The sequence below is a fragment of the Lentinus tigrinus genome, assembly GCF_003813185.1.
Source record: "Lentinus tigrinus ALCF2SS1-7 unplaced genomic scaffold L226scaffold_23, whole genome shotgun sequence".
Taxonomy (NCBI): domain Eukaryota; kingdom Fungi; phylum Basidiomycota; class Agaricomycetes; order Polyporales; family Polyporaceae; genus Lentinus; species Lentinus tigrinus.
This window is the reverse complement of record NW_027137932.1, coordinates 187311-203698: the sequence shown is the minus strand read 5'-3', so window position 1 is coordinate 203698 and position 16388 is coordinate 187311. Positions and strand designations below refer to the sequence as shown.

The 16388-nt window shown below is 54.5% G+C and overlaps 5 protein-coding genes across 5 annotated transcripts; 2 read left to right on the top strand and 3 right to left on the bottom strand.

The window, feature by feature from the left end:
• Nucleotides 1-1421: 1421 nt before the first annotated feature.
• L226DRAFT_467150 (uncharacterized protein) lies at nucleotides 1422-4297 on the bottom strand (the record flags this gene model as incomplete). The annotated part of the gene is made up of 7 exons (XM_067676031.1): nucleotides 1422-2227; nucleotides 2295-2784; nucleotides 2925-3059; nucleotides 3110-3321; nucleotides 3448-3508; nucleotides 3560-3733; nucleotides 3779-4297. 7 exons carry the CDS (start codon nucleotides 4295-4297, stop codon nucleotides 1422-1424), a joined length of 2397 nt encoding a protein of 798 aa, XP_067532967.1.
• Nucleotides 4298-6360: 2063 nt separating this feature from the next.
• On the top strand, nucleotides 6361-7143 carry L226DRAFT_573142 (uncharacterized protein; the record flags this gene model as incomplete). The annotated part of the gene is made up of 6 exons (XM_067684798.1): nucleotides 6361-6369; nucleotides 6419-6472; nucleotides 6527-6643; nucleotides 6697-6784; nucleotides 6839-6900; nucleotides 6952-7143. The coding sequence occupies 6 exons, from the start codon at nucleotides 6361-6363 to the stop codon at nucleotides 7141-7143; spliced, it is 522 nt and encodes a 173-aa protein (XP_067532966.1).
• A 1097-nt stretch (nucleotides 7144-8240) lies between these two features.
• On the bottom strand, nucleotides 8241-9340 carry L226DRAFT_573141 (uncharacterized protein; the record flags this gene model as incomplete). Its single annotated transcript, XM_067684797.1, has 3 exons — nucleotides 8241-8444; nucleotides 8504-8660; nucleotides 8718-9340. 3 exons carry the CDS (start codon nucleotides 9338-9340, stop codon nucleotides 8241-8243), a joined length of 984 nt encoding a protein of 327 aa, XP_067532965.1.
• Nucleotides 9341-11610: 2270 nt separating this feature from the next.
• Nucleotides 11611-12049, top strand: L226DRAFT_439622 (uncharacterized protein; the record flags this gene model as incomplete). Its single annotated transcript, XM_067674806.1, has 3 exons — nucleotides 11611-11714; nucleotides 11775-11931; nucleotides 11981-12049. Coding segments are annotated over 3 exons (330 nt in total), but the record flags the coding sequence as incomplete, so codon positions are not given.
• A 1144-nt stretch (nucleotides 12050-13193) lies between these two features.
• Nucleotides 13194-15631, bottom strand: L226DRAFT_524716 (uncharacterized protein; the record flags this gene model as incomplete). Its single annotated transcript, XM_067678910.1, has 7 exons — nucleotides 13194-13755; nucleotides 13806-14004; nucleotides 14402-14417; nucleotides 14799-14897; nucleotides 14952-15031; nucleotides 15218-15280; nucleotides 15541-15631. The coding sequence occupies 7 exons, from the start codon at nucleotides 15629-15631 to the stop codon at nucleotides 13194-13196; spliced, it is 1110 nt and encodes a 369-aa protein (XP_067532963.1).
• Nucleotides 15632-16388: the final 757 nt, after the last annotated feature.

Genomic DNA, 16388 nt, shown 5'->3' with positions numbered 1-16388 from the left:
CCTGTCCAGGTGCGCGCGACACCGACCACAGTCCGTCGTCCCGTTCACGAAGGACTGGAGCCACGGGTGCCCGCCCAGTCCATCCGGCTTCACCGGTGACAGCCGGTGGATAACCGGCGCGATGTTCAGGTTGGCGAGGGACGGCATGGGGATGAGCTCTGGAGTCTGGACCACCCCGACGTCGACCGTTCTTCCGCCTCCTCGGCGCTCGTACTCGATGAGTTACAACCTACGTAGTATCTTGAGTGTGGTTCACACTCTGCCTCCATGCAGCTCTGTGATACACTCTAGAATCCTGATACCACTTCGTCGCCTCGACGGCCACCGCATATGCTTGATTTACTCGTGCAGCGCGCGAAGCATACTTCTAGCGCTGCGTCGATGCGTCGAGCACCTATCAAGCACTCTCTGAACTGGTCCCGTCTACTTGGAAAGCCAATCAGTAGATGACGGCAATACCAGGGCAACGTGTTTGAACCGGAATCATATCGCGTTTCCCAGGACTCGCATCGTACATGGTAAGCAACTCTTAGAATTGACCGTTCACTTTCCGTCTACGTCCTCGTACGAAGTTTTCGACTGCCACAACTGAGTTCAGCTTCATGGCAAATCGTCACGCTTTGTTCTGTTCATCGCATGAAAAGCACGCACCTTCTACTTGCCTTGAATCGAACGGCAAGAAGCAGTGGAGCAAAGGTGGTGGTCGAGCATCAGCAACCAGCACCCCGTTTCTGGATTGCGCCAAGGTCGGTCCTTTAACCCTGCTGTGTCCTCCTCTTCCTCAGCCTGTCGATATGCGGTATGCTTCAGTGAGCCGTGTGGGATGCATCAGAATAACTACGCACCTGAGTCATAGGCCCTTGGCCGTTGTTACCGTTGTTCCCTGCTACAGGAAGTGGCGCCGAGGCTGAGGCGAGTGGCTCAACCTGAACGGGAACCTCTCGTGCCTTAGTGACGGATGCTTTACAGGTGTCTGTCAGGTTGCTCCATGATTTGTCCTGCAAAGCACAGTCTGCAACTGGAGTTTCCATGGTGGTATGAAGGGGGAACGCAGTGTTTCAAGCACGAGGTGAGAGCACGAAGAAAACGTAAAGGCGGCGGCGATCAGATAAGCGTCTGCTTATATAGCTTACATACCTAAGCACTTGTCGTTGAGAAATACATCATTGACGAATTCTTAACACATAATCCTTGTCTAGTGTACGTTTGAACCGAGCTTATACCATTCTTTACATTTGAGCGAATGCGATACATAACTTGGTGGAAAACTTGGGGTCTAAATGAAGCACTAGTAGTGCTATACTGGTTACTCAGCTTAGGTTCCATCTTCGCCGTTAAGGGGAACGTCTTCTCTCTGGTCACGATCCAGGGGAGGCATCGCGCGCAACAACTTTCGACAGCGCCATATCAGCGAGAGGGTATTACGATGCAGTGTAGTGACTCACCCGGCCTAGAGGCAAAACATGCACGCACCGCTTCGCGAATGTGAGTTCTTCTTTCGAGGTGGCGCCGTCGTCGCCGACGACGGTCCTTGTGAAGACCTCGTCCATTTCAGTCTTGGCGAAGTGACAGTACACGTCTTCCGGCCTGATCCCGAGCAAGAGTGGATCATACTCGTTGTAGAAGAGGTAGCCAACACCGAAAGCACGATATGGATCCTGCGCTCGGTCGGCGGCGCTACACTCCATCAAGCGCCTGACCAGAAGGAACGTATCGCGGACCTCTTCGCCTTGGATTGTACGGCGTTCGATAGACACAATCTGTTCAATCCGGGCGGGTACTGCCATCTCTAATGACGGGTGACTGCAGATTATGTTGCTATCGTTTTGCGACCGCGTCCGAACCTTGTAGAGTATCCCTGCGACGGCTAGCTGGGGTTGCGACGCGGCTGACCTCGCAGGTAGTCCAGAGTGACGACGCGTTCTCTGGCTACTGTCAACCTCCTGCATAGGGAGGGCGCCTTCAAGCCTCAACCGCTCTATAATTGCCCTGTAGGCAGTGTCGTCTAGGTTTACGACGTGCTGGCGTGTGGGCAGAGACGTGGAATCCGCGGGGTTTTCCAAGCGTAGGCTATCGTCAAGGCGCATGCCTCGACGATCTTCTGCGGAAAGGCTCTCGTAGACTGAAGTGAATGAGGGCATCGAGGTTTTGACGGCTTGGGTACGCAGGATTGGCTTGAAGTTCGCCGTTCGACAACTATGAATCATGAAGGTAGACTCCAACTCCCCTGCGGAAGAGGACGAGGACATCAATATGCAGTGGCAGAGTTATGAAAGCGCCAAGCTTGAGCTCACCTATATTCATGTTGATATTGAGCGTCTGCAGCATGTAGTTGAAGCGTTCGAATGCGAACGAGCGCCACGAGTGGACGGGTCCAAAAAGGGTAATGAAGACCGTCAAGTGCAACGCAAGATGATGATTCGCTTGTATCTTGCTTCCCTTGTAGAGTTCCTTGACCCCGTCGAGATACACCTGCAGCAGCTGGTCGGCTCGCTTCAGATCGATCGGTTCTACTTCGAGGTATCCCAAAGTCTGTATAGCGTCCACCAGGTAAAGGAAGTTCTGCAACATGTCACGACGTCGTCCAGTCTCCAGACCCCATGTCCTCACAAGAGTCACGGGGAGGTTGATCGATGAAACCGTCCTCCACTGGTCGGCGCTAAGCTTTCCGTGCTGAGACGTGCCGAACGCACGGGGCGCAGGATTGATCCAAGTCGGGAGTTCCATTCGAGAGCGGTCCTTCACATACTCAGCGAGAGTCTGGCGTCCCATAATTACAGATCGCTGGGGAGGGAAGAAATGAGGGGGTCGGGATATACATCACGATCAGCACAACTTACCTTGGGTGCCTGACTACCGGCTTTAGTGATAGCCTGATGACCGACGTTAGTGCCGTGCCTATGAGCCAGACAACTGCAGCTCACTCCAGTAGCGTCTTGGTCTTGCAGGCCATCCTCGGCGATGTATTCGGTATCAGCCTCTTCGACGGCACGCTTTTTCCGGGACTTTCTCGACGATTTTGCGTCCGCCAGCTCCAGTAGACCCCTCTGGCTTGTTCGCTACGTCACACGTTTGTAAGTGCCTGGTACCGGAAGATCAACGTACGGACCCAATTGAATAGTCGCTGAGCTAGCTGCATCCTTGTTCCATCCGTTCGGAGCATGCGCTTTTTGCACATCAAGGTTAAAGCAGGCTTTCCCAAGCGGACGAGGGTGTTGACAGACGTAGTGGATCCCAGGATCCTCTCAGACTCCGCCATCTTGTCATTAGAGACTGAAGACAGCGGTGCATCTTCACGAGTATCGGGGGTATCCAGAGGATCTACACCAGAGGCTTGCTGATCTTCATCTTCATCGACCTGTTGATGTGCGTGCTCTTGTACAACATGCACTGCGAGCTGGGATTTCCTCCCTGACGAGTTGGCGGAAGGACGATTCTTCGCCAAACGGGGGTCCGGGACCGGTGCAATACCAGGAGGACGCGGTTGCGGAAGCCCTTCCTTGAGACGCTGCAAAGAGGGTTGGTGGATTGCATCAACACCCAGAGGAACGCTGCGCACCCATGCTTTGATATGCTTCAGAAGCAACTTGATCGTACCGGTACGTCGGAAACCGCTATCGAAGGCAAGATGGTACAGCATCGGTTTCTGGAAGTGATCCAGATCGTAGTCGGAGCCATGGAGCAGAATATCACGGGCATATGCCATTGTACGCTCGTCTGGACGAGCGGGTGCCTTCACGGAGTCCCTCTCCAACCCATCCCCATCGTCTACTTTGACATTCACCCCCCAGAAATCTCGAATATGACGCTGCAGTAGACCTAGGTATAGATTGTGCATGGAGTCGACGACGATGTACAGGTGTGGGTTCCAGTACTCCAGACGTAGGAGCTCGGACCAACGAATTCCTGTGTTATCATACAGGAGCTTACGCGCCTGCGTGGAGGGGGCATCCCGCCATGCGATCGCCGCCTCTCGGTGAGTGCGGAGATCACGGGCCGGAAATTTGGTCGGATCGGTCTCCTCGATGTCGTGTTGTGCCAAACCGCAGAAGGAGCAGAGCATGAATGTATGGTTGAAAGGAGCAATCCCTGCCACTTGTCTCGCAGCAACGAGATCACAGACCAGCGGAATCATCGCGGCCCGAGCGTGACGACCGTGGGGATGCTTCGCAGTTCTTGTGTAAGTCACCCCGGGCTCCCAGAACAACTCGAGCTCGTCGACCAAAGGTGCGAGCGAATGATTGATTTGCTCGTCTGCGGGCTTCTTAGGGCCAGGAATCACGCCCGCCAGATACATGTTCTCAGGGAGATAGCGGAGGTGCGGAGGGAGATTGAGACAGACCATGTAGATGGCAGTAGAAGAAACCGCCTGTTTTGCTGCTTTCGTCTGGAAGGGGTTGAAGCCGTCAGCAGAGAGACTGAAGACGAGGCGCAGCTCTCCAGGAGGACCGTCGAGAAAGAGTGCGATCCGCTTGGAATCCTTCAACCGGCGGAGAGCGAGCCCATCGAATATGTCCTTCATCGGCACGGAGGCGGGGCCCATGCGGGATAACTCGAGCCACGTCTCTATGTCCTTCCGTGAGAGCATCCGGCCTAGCCAGTGCTTCAACGATTGGTGGAGGTACTTGCGCACCGGAAACTCCATGACCCGCCCTCGAATGGTACGCTTGCGCCACAGCTTCGCTCCGCACGGTTCGCTTGCTGGTGTAGATTGGAAGGGACAGGTCTGCGGGGCCGATGAAGTATTGGGATAGAGTGCGAAGCAGCTGGCGCAACAGATGTACTCATCGACAGACGGGTCGAGATCGAACGCGGTTAGAACAGTTCTCGGATCTCGTGCAAGGAAACGTAGGAGACGGTTGTCTTCGCCGTTGAGGATATTTGATCCACGCGCATACTCGAGGGTCAGGAGAAGCGTATCTCGCATCCCGCCCAAAAGTAGACGAGTCGCCCTGAGAGGTAACCCATATATGAGGTTGAATGCAGCCGCGAGGAGGGAGGACGCGTAGATAGGCGCCAAAGAGCGTGGCCAGGACGACCATTGAAAGGCGAAGAATCGATCTGCAGTATCAATATTGAGCATGTCAGACAGAGATAGAGGAAGGAATGATACATACCCGTGTCCACAACAACACCTTCGTCTTCGGGGTCGTTGGAGAGCGGGCTCCGCTGCTGTTGTTCCCACTGCATCTCCTTCATGTCCTCGAGACGTTCTATCTCATCTACGAGTTTGTCGCGAAGCCGACTGCGAGTCTCCACTGTATCATGCGAGGCATCGGAAGGGAAGTCTTTCAAGGAATCGTGCATGGCGACCAACCAGGAGTGGTAGGAAAGGAATTGCTGGTTCGCTCCCACATGCGGATGAATAGCGGTGACCCCGGTATTGTATGCATCTTGCGATCCAATGACATATCGTACAAACGGGCCTGTGGACGCAGGCTCGTTCACGAAGCGCAAATTGCGTCCTGAGAGGGTGAAAGACAGTATATGAGTCAAAAGGGCGAGTTCCATGTTGTAGAGGTCATCGGCGAAGGAAGCCTGTGGAAAGTGAGGCTCGGCATGCATCGACTGAGGAGCGTCGTTCGATTCAGGGGACAGGGAATGAGGTGCGGTTGGATCTCCTGCAGCAAAAGATCCACGTAGGTCCCCCGTTGCGGAGGGGTGAGCGACCGGAGCTTCGGGCGCATCACGCGCTGCGCCCACACCCTCTGGCGTGTCGACACCTCGATCAAACGGGGTGTCGTCAAGTTCTTCTTCAAGTTCCCGGGCTTGCGCTTCGAGGTCGATCAAGTCTATCCCAACCCGAAGCCGTGCATTGCGCTTATACCGACGCCTCGTGGAGGGAGAGACAAGACGCAAAGCCTCCTGCTGACTCAGGCCTATAGTCGCCAGTTCCATACTGTCATTTCTCTCAGTATGTGACCCTTTCACGTATAACGGATTCTACTCGCCTGCTGTGTTTGAGACTATGGACCAGAGTTTGGCTGAAAGCTAATGCAAGGAGAGGGCAAGACGTCTGATTAATCCGATGACGAGAGACAGGCCCTTGACGCCCCGATTCGGGAGGAGCTCGGACTTTCGGGCGTCCAATACGTTTCGGAGCAGACATGTATCTTACTCTACTTCGTTCGACTCACTAGTTACTGTGATATCATGTCCTAGAGTACGGTCTACCAGTTCGATTCCAACCCGATACCTGTGAGCTGTAGGCTTCAGCGAGTCGTGGGGCCTGGGCCGATAAGCCGATTATCGCGTGCCGATAGCAGTGCGCGCTAACCGTTCTTTGAGCCTCATCCTCTACGCTCTACCATTACTCACAGAATCAGCGAAGTACCACCACTGTTCACTTTCCACTCAGACATGGACAAGGTCAGCTTGCTACAATATCATGAGGACATATCTCACTCTACGCCTGTAGGCCTCATCACACCATCGCGTGCTACTACCTACAGGGCGCACGTTGAAGCCGACCGTAGGCGTTATTGAGAACCAGAGTAAACTGATCTTACCACAGGTCTGCGTATAGGCCACATTCTATTCACCGCGCCGGAAAGGAGCCATCGCGTCCCTCGTCGACAAAGCTGCAGTGAGACAGGATGTCGAATTGCCACCCAATTCGTTGACGAAGATAGCAGTGATTTTGGTGAGCGATTGCTTTGAAGTTTGACCGGCTTGTAATAACCACGAAGGAGGAAGGTTACCCCATCAGAAAATGACGAGTTTATTGCCCAGTTCCTCATCAGTTCTCAGAAGATTCGCGCATTGTTGATGGACACCATCAGGTGTACGTCTCAGTCTTCTGGTATGGGCTTGCTGTGTCTCAAGCCCATTGCAACAGGGTACCTTCCAACCTCGGGACAGGACGAAATGATCCTGCAATGGACGTCCCTTGAGGATCGGGTGAGTACACCTCAACACCAAATCGAACATGGTTGCCCACATTCACTGCAGATGCATCTGGACTCTATCAACGTTCAGCTTCCGCAGGAGCTCATCACCGTTGGAGATCTGGCCGCGTTCGTGCCTCTTTCGGACGCACGCAATGAAATCTCAGAAACCAAGCCCGTCGTCGGCTGGTTGACATTCAGCATTGCATTTGTTGCGGTCATCATATCGCTGTACGCCCGTTGCAAGGATCTGTAGTTCCCTATCAATCAATCATCCTTCAGATTTCCCGACGTACATCGCGAGCCGAGATGGCTCTCCTGTGCCCCCCCCCCCCCCTGATGCAAGTTGTTCTCGCTTCAGGGTGCTCGATACATCGTATACGTTTGCAGACGACATGTGTAGCCAGTATTTGAAATACTTGGGCGATCAAGTTGAAGTATCTCGTGGTCGCCCACTTCCAAGTTTCCTAACAGCCGCAGACGCCTTTGCAAGGATGCAGTCTGTGAATGCGCGGGGCGCATGTTGTAAGTACCTCACTTTCTAAACACACATAGCGTGTCTAGACCTCTCCTGCCAGCCCTTGCCTATGCATAGCGTGACAGGGCTTGGCAAACCGGGATCTTGACTCTGTCTGACCCATCGTGACAACCGATTCGATAACGCCGCGTACCATGTGCCCGTTCCCTCGAGAGCTTCGCGGCTAGTTCAATTGGCGACAACACTTCCATTAGACTCCGATGTTGTGGGATCATTCCCACCATGTATACGGTTTAGATCCGGATTACTTGTCATGCGTTCACGGCACACCGCCACTAGTGCTTGAGCAGCCTTGGGCTCACACCCACGGGCGGCCCTGCATTCAGCTCTCCGCCTGTGATCCTCAATCTTGGCCTCCATATGCCATACGTAGTAGCGCCCCGTAGTGGTCCGATCCAATGGACGCAGCGTTCGGCATCGCTATACAGTGCCGGAGGACAAGCCTGTGAAAAGCATTGTACCTTTGGCCGTATCGGGGCTAAGCGGGATCGCTGTTGTGCCAACGATGATCTTGCATCGAAGCTCGACTTAGAAAGAAGACTGACGTACGAGCACCAAATACCGCAAGGCTTACAAAGACTCTTCTCGCGGCCGCTATGAAAACAAAACCAAGCGAAATCGACACCAAGCGAAATCGACACCATTACCGTAGCTTACCGTGACTCCGCAGCCTGGGAGAGAATGAAACAGTAATGGCATGGGAATAACGACGCTTCGACCTTGCCATACCGGAGACGTACTGAAAGCGGCCAGAGGTAAACTCGTGGGCCAGGAGTCTCCGTCTACGGCCCGGAGGTTTCTTGTCATTGTAGCCGCTACAATTGAGTGCCTCTTGAGTTCCAGCGAACCTTCGCCGCTTGTCGCATGAGCACGGCGTTCTGGAGTTCCATGAACTGCGAGCTGCCCGTCAGATTTTTGTCGATCCAATGAGAATAGCTTGCAATGCCGACCTTCGCCTCGGCCTGCATCTTCTGCAGATTGAGCTGCTGCAGAACATTCTGCTTATGGACAAGAATCGTCTGAGGTCGGGCTTGAATGAGTAAAATCGTGCAGAAGAGCATGGAACAATGTCACATACTCGGAGAGAACCAGTCTTGAAGCAGCCGTATGTTGAGACGCGCTTGAGGGGCAGAGGCTGCTGACCGACAAGATGGATCTGTTCATGCAACCACTGGACATATTCCTCGAGACACTCGAGGTAGTTCCGTTTCTTCTCGTGCGAGGGGATCGTATCGCTAGAAGCCAATATAATCAGCATCATCGATACGAGAGAATGAAATCGATGGACTCACGGGTCTGTGATTGTGAACCCTACATTCTCCGAGACGGCTCGAAAATACGTTTTGCGTTGGTTGAGCCTACGGATCTCGGGTTGCTCGACCTCTCGTTTACGCTTGCCGAGAGCGGACTCGCTGGGTGCGTCCTCATTTGCAGATGCCCTCTCGGGAGATTCAATGTGGGGAGGAGTGCGATGCACATGTGTAGGCTGGTCGGCGAGGAGCTCCGACAACGGTGGGGGAGGTTCGGGAGCATTGGGACGGATTGTATGTGGCTGTTTTGCCGACGGCGACTGTCCCGGAGCGTCGACAGCAGGGGGATACTGCCAGCTGGATTCAGATACGCCATTAGCGGACGGCGTCGGTAGGAGCGAGCTATAGGTCGATATTCGTGGGGGAATTCGGATGGGAAGTGCTACCGGACTGGGTATCCAGTGGTGGTCGACGACATCCGACTGGAAGGCTGCATACTCTGGATTGTTGTACGAGTAGTATAGCGGCCACTGCAGCGTAGAGTGGTCGCTCACATGCGCATAGCATGGTTGAATCATGACCTGCTCGCCCATGACGTGCGAAACATCGATCGGTGATGAAGAAAGGCCGTACGAGTGTCCTTGGGTGGTGTACAAGGGATCCATGGCAGAGCTCAGGTATCGACGAGGTAAAAGGCGTGTGGAGCGGGCGGACGCAATGCGGTTGAGCGGGCGGGACTGTGCGGGACTAGGATGAAAAGGAGATCAGAAGATCCATTGTGTAGATGCTCCCTAGGGCGTCCCGAATGCGGCTGTTAGGTTGCGCTTCCTCGGCTGTGCCTTCAGAGTTCCTCCCCTTCCATCTGGCTGGTCCCTGTTCGAGCAAGCATTAGCAATGTTCCGCCCGTCACTGGTAAAAACAGGTGGTGTCCCTCGTCGTATGGGATAGCCCACCACAAGTATGCACTGAACACTTCACCTTCGTGCGCTTTCTTTGCATGAACGTGCCCATATAGGTACTGTTACAATGACCTTCCAAGCATAACGGCAAGAAAGTCCAAATCCTGCCCGCGTTCAAACAGCAGGTGAGTAAGCAGCGGTAAGCAGATGAAATGAGATACGTACGAAGGCCCAGAACCGGCGGGTCTCGTCCTCCGGACAACACTTGCCATGTCCTGCCCGCTCTAACCCGAATGGATTGGCAGACCCGTAAGATGCTGTTTTGATGGAGGATTAGCCTACGATATGGCTCTGGATCCCGATATGGCCTCGTAAACATTTCCCGCAACCTATCACAATGTACTCAATACAGAGCATTTAGAGAAGAGCAAACCGTTCACGCAAGATATCGCTGTAAGGGACTGGACAGCACCACAGAGCGTCCTGATCAATTTTCGCGGTGGAGAAGGAGCTGGCGGGCAAAAGAGGAAATCACGGTGAGTTATTGAGAAGCCTGTTCCCAGGCGCATACGTCCACGGCCAACGGCGTGGGGGCGACTATTTTACCTGCCAGAAGTAGGGTAAATGTGATCATGTAGTCATGGTCATTCGGAGCATGCCAATCGGAAGGGTAGGGAAGGGTGCGGGACCGGCAACACAATCGCGGAATCTTCTGAAACTTCTTTTACCTGCTTCTCTGCTTTGGACGGCACCATCACCCACCGACCCCATATAGGAGCCGTCCCCACGACTGTTTATAAACTCCCGGTTTATTAAACCGGGAGTGCTTATAACCGGCCGGTTTATTCGTGTGTGCCGTTTGTGGTAATCTGCTCACGCTGTTTCTCTGCAGTCTGTATGTACCCGATGTGAGCAATGCGTCCACGCATTTTCAGCTCTGCAGAGTGCCGCGGGGAGCGAGAGCAACGTCGCGAACATTGAGCAGGGCCGCCGCCGCGCGTCTGGCAGAGCGCCCGCGCGCATCTTATCGCGGCCGGATAAGATGGCGTGTCTCAGCAGATAATCAGCGCATCTAGTCACGTGACGCGAGCGCTTCATGGTATTAATGTTCGCGACGTTGCTCTCGCTCCCCACGGCACTCTGCAGAGTTGAAACCAGTGAACATACATCAATACTCATCACGAAGCATAAGCTACACCAGGATGAGTGATATGCCTCCAACATCAGACGAAGACGCTCACCAGGTCGCATAATTCAGCCGTGATATTCGGAAAACATATGTCGGGCCGGCGCGCGCACGAGATAAGATGGGCCTGCTTGAGATATCATATATCATAGCCCATCTTATCTGCATGTGATATGATGGCGCCGGGCGCTTACAGGCAGCCTGGTCAGGGAGGCGCCGCCGCGCCTTGCAACGTTCACGACGTTGCTCTCCCTCCCCCCGGCACACTGGACAGCTGAAAATGCGGGTACGTATTGCTGAACTCAGGTACATACAGGATCCAGAGAAACAGCGCGAGCAGAGGACCACAAATGGCACACAGGAATAAACCGGCCGGTTATAAGCACTCCCGGTTTATTAAACCGGGAGTTTATAAGCAGCATTGGTGTCTCTACCATATAGTCGCCATTCCAGTGTCCACCATATCAAGAACATCACCTCTGTCCGTCCTCACGGTACGCAGTTTATGCTCAAATTTCATCAGCCAGGAGCCGAGAGCAGGATCGTCCCGAACACACCTCCGCAAGGCTCTCACGTCGAACTCTACGCTTGCTACAGCAACCTCTGCGCCGTCTCGGGCATGACTAAGCAGGCGGAGTATTCTGGCAGCAATTCGTTCACTTCATGCTAGACCTCTAGGACCTCTTTCCCAGAGACGACGTCTCCCCCGATGTACTTGCAAGAGACAAGCATGTCCGGCTGCTCATCGTTCAGCACAGCCCCAGCCTCGATCGCGCCCCTTGGACACGACGTGCGCACCTGGTCCGAGCTCCCTTCCTCTGCTGAGGGTCTTGTCGTCAAGGGGCCCATCGCCCACCCCTACGCACGTCTCTACCGAAAGCAGCGTAATCCCGAAAGGCGCCGCAAAATGTGGATTCATGCCCTCGAGAAGTTTGTCTTCACACCACACGAGATGTCCGTTGCGCGACCCAACGTCCCCGGCTCTTCACTGACTTCTCGCTTCTCCACCCCCAGCACTACGATAGGTGCTCCGCACAGGCGAACAATCTACATAGCAAGTCTGGAGGCGCATATCGACCAATTGCACGAGCAACTCCTCAGCTATGCTCTCGTACCAGTACCCTTCGAAAAACTCGTCCCGTATCGAGGTCTCAACCACAAGACTGCAAAGGTGAGACTCACCAGTGTACTCCCGAGATTGTTGCACTGACTCTTTTAAGAGCATGGTATCAGGGTTGCACCATGACGCCGCGGAGATTAAGCTGAAGCTGCTGGAGATTGGGCGTGCGGCAAGTTGTCTCTTCATCCACAGTCCTCCCAAGCTGACGGTGCAGCACCGCACAGATTAAAAGCCTTGAACAAACTCTCAACGGCCTATGATACTCCCATCCACAAACCCGCGCTCACCTCGTATCGAGACATGCACATATAACCCAGACATCGGTGGTGGTAGCGATGCCCGACGCGCAGTCTGGCGCCCGTCCTCGCCAGATTAGGCAGGCGTATGTGGCACGAATCGTCCTCGCGCACTCCTCCCGCGGACGTGTTCTGGACATGTTTTGGACGCAGAACTGGATTCTATAGCTTGATATATATTACACATACGTACAAAGTTTGAGCGCAAGACATGGAGACATGCGACTGGAACTGGAATACGAGGTCGTAGGTCGGCGGCTCGCACGCTATCAGCGTACAGAACTGCCTAATCTGGCGGTTCAAGGGGCGGGCGGGGCGCGTCCGCTACCACCACCGTCGGCATCCCTCCTGACTGTCCTTTCGGTTACGTACAGCCTTATCTCTCCTAGAAATTGAGCGGGGCTTGTCGCAGTCGCGGCTAGATGGCGGCCAACTTTGCAGGGGACCCGATTTATGCTGCGCACGTCGCACAGGCTTCCTAGTTGCGCTCCGGTGGGTTCTCGGAAGACACAGAGGGGGAGGAAGGACCCTCCTCGTGGTGGAACCGGAGCGCGGACCACCGGTCCTCGTGGGATGGGAAAAGCGCCCAGCCGGAGTGGTCTACGCACGGCGCGACGGTGGGCGACCTCCGGCGGGGGCTTGAGCGCGAGGAAGTCTAACACTGCCAAAGCACTAATCAACGCGGGAGAGGCGGGTGGGATGCGCTTTGTGCTCGCGAGGAGGGTTCACTAGTCACTTGTCAAGCAACTTAGTGGGCGCCACGACTTCCTTCCACATCCGACCTGCGCGCTTATTAACACCCGTTGTGGCTCTCGTTCCTCGAGTGCTCCCAACATCACGGATGTCATCATGCGTCCCTTATGGGTGTATCATACTGTTTCTGAACTGGTGACTTCGTAATACACAAGCGCGCATTGAGCAATACTACATGGGCTGCCTTGCTACTAGCTAAAGCGCTGCTAAGGCATGCATGCCACCAGCTCCCAAAACAGCTCCTTGCTCTCTCATCCTACCACCTCACCCCGCGTTGAGCTGAGCAAACACGCGACTTCTAAAGTCCGCAAGTGCGAGGGAGCGCTTCTGCAGAAGTTGAGCGTGCCCGTGATACTTCACGTAAGCGACGTCAAGAGGACATCGATCGAACGGAGGAGGGGGTATGGACCTTGAACCTAAGTCGCTGATGATGTCCGCAACATCCTCTCTGATCGTGCTGAGTATACCATGGACCGCTTGCATACGGATGATGCAGTGACGAGCAACGAATGACGTGGCGCAGGGGAGAGGGAGCTCAGACGTAGGGTCGTCCACAGCGGAACTGATGACGGGCCAAGGACACTTCCAGGGTGCGATCTGTCCTCGGCCAAGCGCATTGAGATCCTCGAGTCTGTCCAGGACTCGCTTGGTCGAATCTTGAGCAGCGGAGAGAGAATGGTCGAGATAAGATGCGGAAGCATTGGCGGAGGAAACGAAAGTGTGTAATGTGTTGTGTAGAGCGACACTGGCAACCCCAAGGTCGTCCGTGAAGAACCACCGGGGGAGACATAACACGTCACTAATCGCAAGTTCTCTAGCCGCCATACTAGAAAGACGTTAGCACATGGGTAAGCGGGTTGACCCAACCGAACGTACCCGGAGACAATCAACTCCACATGAGCGACGACACGTGCGATAGCCTTGGAGTTCGCGGCCAGCAGTGCGATGATATCGTGGGCTACATCAACGAGGGATCGATGCTCCTCCGGGACAATGTGGCCGTCACGAAGGCTGAGGAACCTATCGAACTCATTGACGACAGAATAGACGGCGGTGGTGAAGTCGCGCGACGGCGCTGCGTGATAAACCAAACGGTCTGAAAGCACATGCGCATCGTATAGGATATCGTTGAGGACCTGGCAACTGTCTTCGGAGTGCGTGGAAAGGCCAGGATAGTGGCAAGCGGAAACATGCCAGGACACCAGTGGAAACATGCATGGCACCGTAAACGTGGTTCGCTGAATGGATGCGACAATGTCGTATAGATGCTCGCAAGCGGACTCGACCAGAGGATGAGAGCGTCGAAAGATAATGGACGGGGATATGAGGAGAGCGAGTCGGAAAGAGAGCGCCACCGCTACGAACAAAGGGAAAAGAATATGTAGACGAGCCATGACGACAGGAAACTGCTACGGACTACACAGACGGGTCAACTGAAATGTCAAGGGCGTACGGTGAAGAGAGATACACACCGGGCGAGTTCGAAGGCTGACGAAGGTGGAGAGCAAGGAACCAGGCGATATCGTCTGGACGAGGTGCCGCACGTACGGACCACGTGATAGCCACCACGTGTAATCCGGATCGGGCCGTACAAATATAAAAGCCATGTACAGCAGCATATCGACCGCTAGGAAAGCGTCACGACGCTAACAGGATCGCGAATAGCACCGCCGCTCGTCCGCTTATGCGCTCAGCTAATGCGCACCGCAAGTGCGGCTTGATGAACAGCGCACACGTAAGCTAGACACCCGTGCAACATCTGTTGCAAGCGCGTCGATCTCGTCTCCGGCAGAGGGATCCTAGATGCGCTACTCAAGCCTTGGCAGATTTCTCCTTGACACAGGCCGAAACGTGGTTGATCGCACTCACGTCCGAGGGCTTGATCTGAACGCGAGCAAGGCATATATTGACCTGTTGTAGCGATCTCGCGCTCCGCGACAATTGCAGGAACATCCATTGCAGCCAGTCCTGTGAGGGGCGAGTGAGGGGCGAATCATGAGAAGAGAATCACTAACAACGCACTTTTCCGGAGCCATTATCACCGAGGTGGCCATAACGTAGCCTGCCGTTGATCTCCGCAGCGTCGATAGCCCGCCGCACTCCTACAGCCAACATACGGTCATCAGTCTAATTCAGTACGCACTCCACCAAATCATCGAGTGAGTATGAAGTAAAGGCAACCATGCCAAAGTAAGATTGTCCATTGTTGGAGACGTCTATGCATGATGTGAAGGCCGGACATGACTTCGGGGTATCTCAAGCCTACATGAATGCACCATACACCGCACCCGAGCAGCCCAGTGCTGCAACCGGGAGGTTCGAGCCATCGGCGCTCCGAGGCATCACAGGCTCTGCACAAAAACGCAAGAAGTCTCGAAGTTGCAGATTTCGCCTCTGGTGAGAAACCGCGGAGCAGCGAGCTATAGACTTGTGATGATGGCTCTGTTGAGCAAATCAAGTGCCGGTGCGTGCGTTCATCGTATATGGCAGCTCCGGGCATGCACAGAGCAGAGTTCGCAGCCCACAATGACGGTTCGGGCTCCACCAATATCATCCCGAGAAGCGAGAGATCGCAAACGAAGAAAGGGACTGAAAAGAGAACAGCACGTACCGCCTGCCCTCTCCGCAGACGTATCCGACATCAATGTTGGGTGCCCCCCATGCGCTTGGTTCTGTCCTCCGCAGTTCGTGTACTGAGCCATTGAGAGTGTCTTTGGGCCAGCCCATCCATGAAGTCGAGACGTATCCGTACCCAGTGGTAAGTGGGTCTGGCATGTTATCTTCGCCTAATGACACCTACAGATCACCAGGTTTTATAAGAACCGCCGCTGTCCATTGGAACGCCCGAGGTGGAACGGTTGTGGGATAGGAAGACGACGGTGTCCAGATTTTATGAAGCCCGGGTCGCCTACGACGCGGTGATCGGGCCAGTCGATGTTCTTGTCCTGTTGAGCGTATTGAGTCCTGAGTCCTAAGCCTTAGCCGGAGGCAGCAGAACACCGCAGAAGACAATCTGCTAGAGTCGTCAACGTTCAACGTTGACTGTTACATAAGCTCAGATCTCAGACGTAGTAGTAGTACTGGAAGGAGGAGGGTTCGGAAGTTTGCGTGGGGTGCTAGCCCATCCCCACGGCTTGCGGCCTCTTGCGGCCCGCGCAACTTACACGAATCCCACTTAAGTACATAGAATACTAACAGAGATTACTACAAGAGCGCACTCCTTGCCGTCATGTAGAATTCTCGTAGCTACCGCGCAGGCTGCGGATGCCCACAGGACTGAGCCTCCGATACTTGTACTCTGAGTCGCTGGACGGGGCGTTGTCGGCTGCTCCCTAGGTGGGAGTATGTCGAACGTTGTCGAACATACTCGTCTTGTGCCTCCGCCATTCTGGACATACTGGGAGGGTGAGTGCTCAGCGTTTAGGGCAGGAATCGTTCCCGGCATCTCCTGTGTCTCTG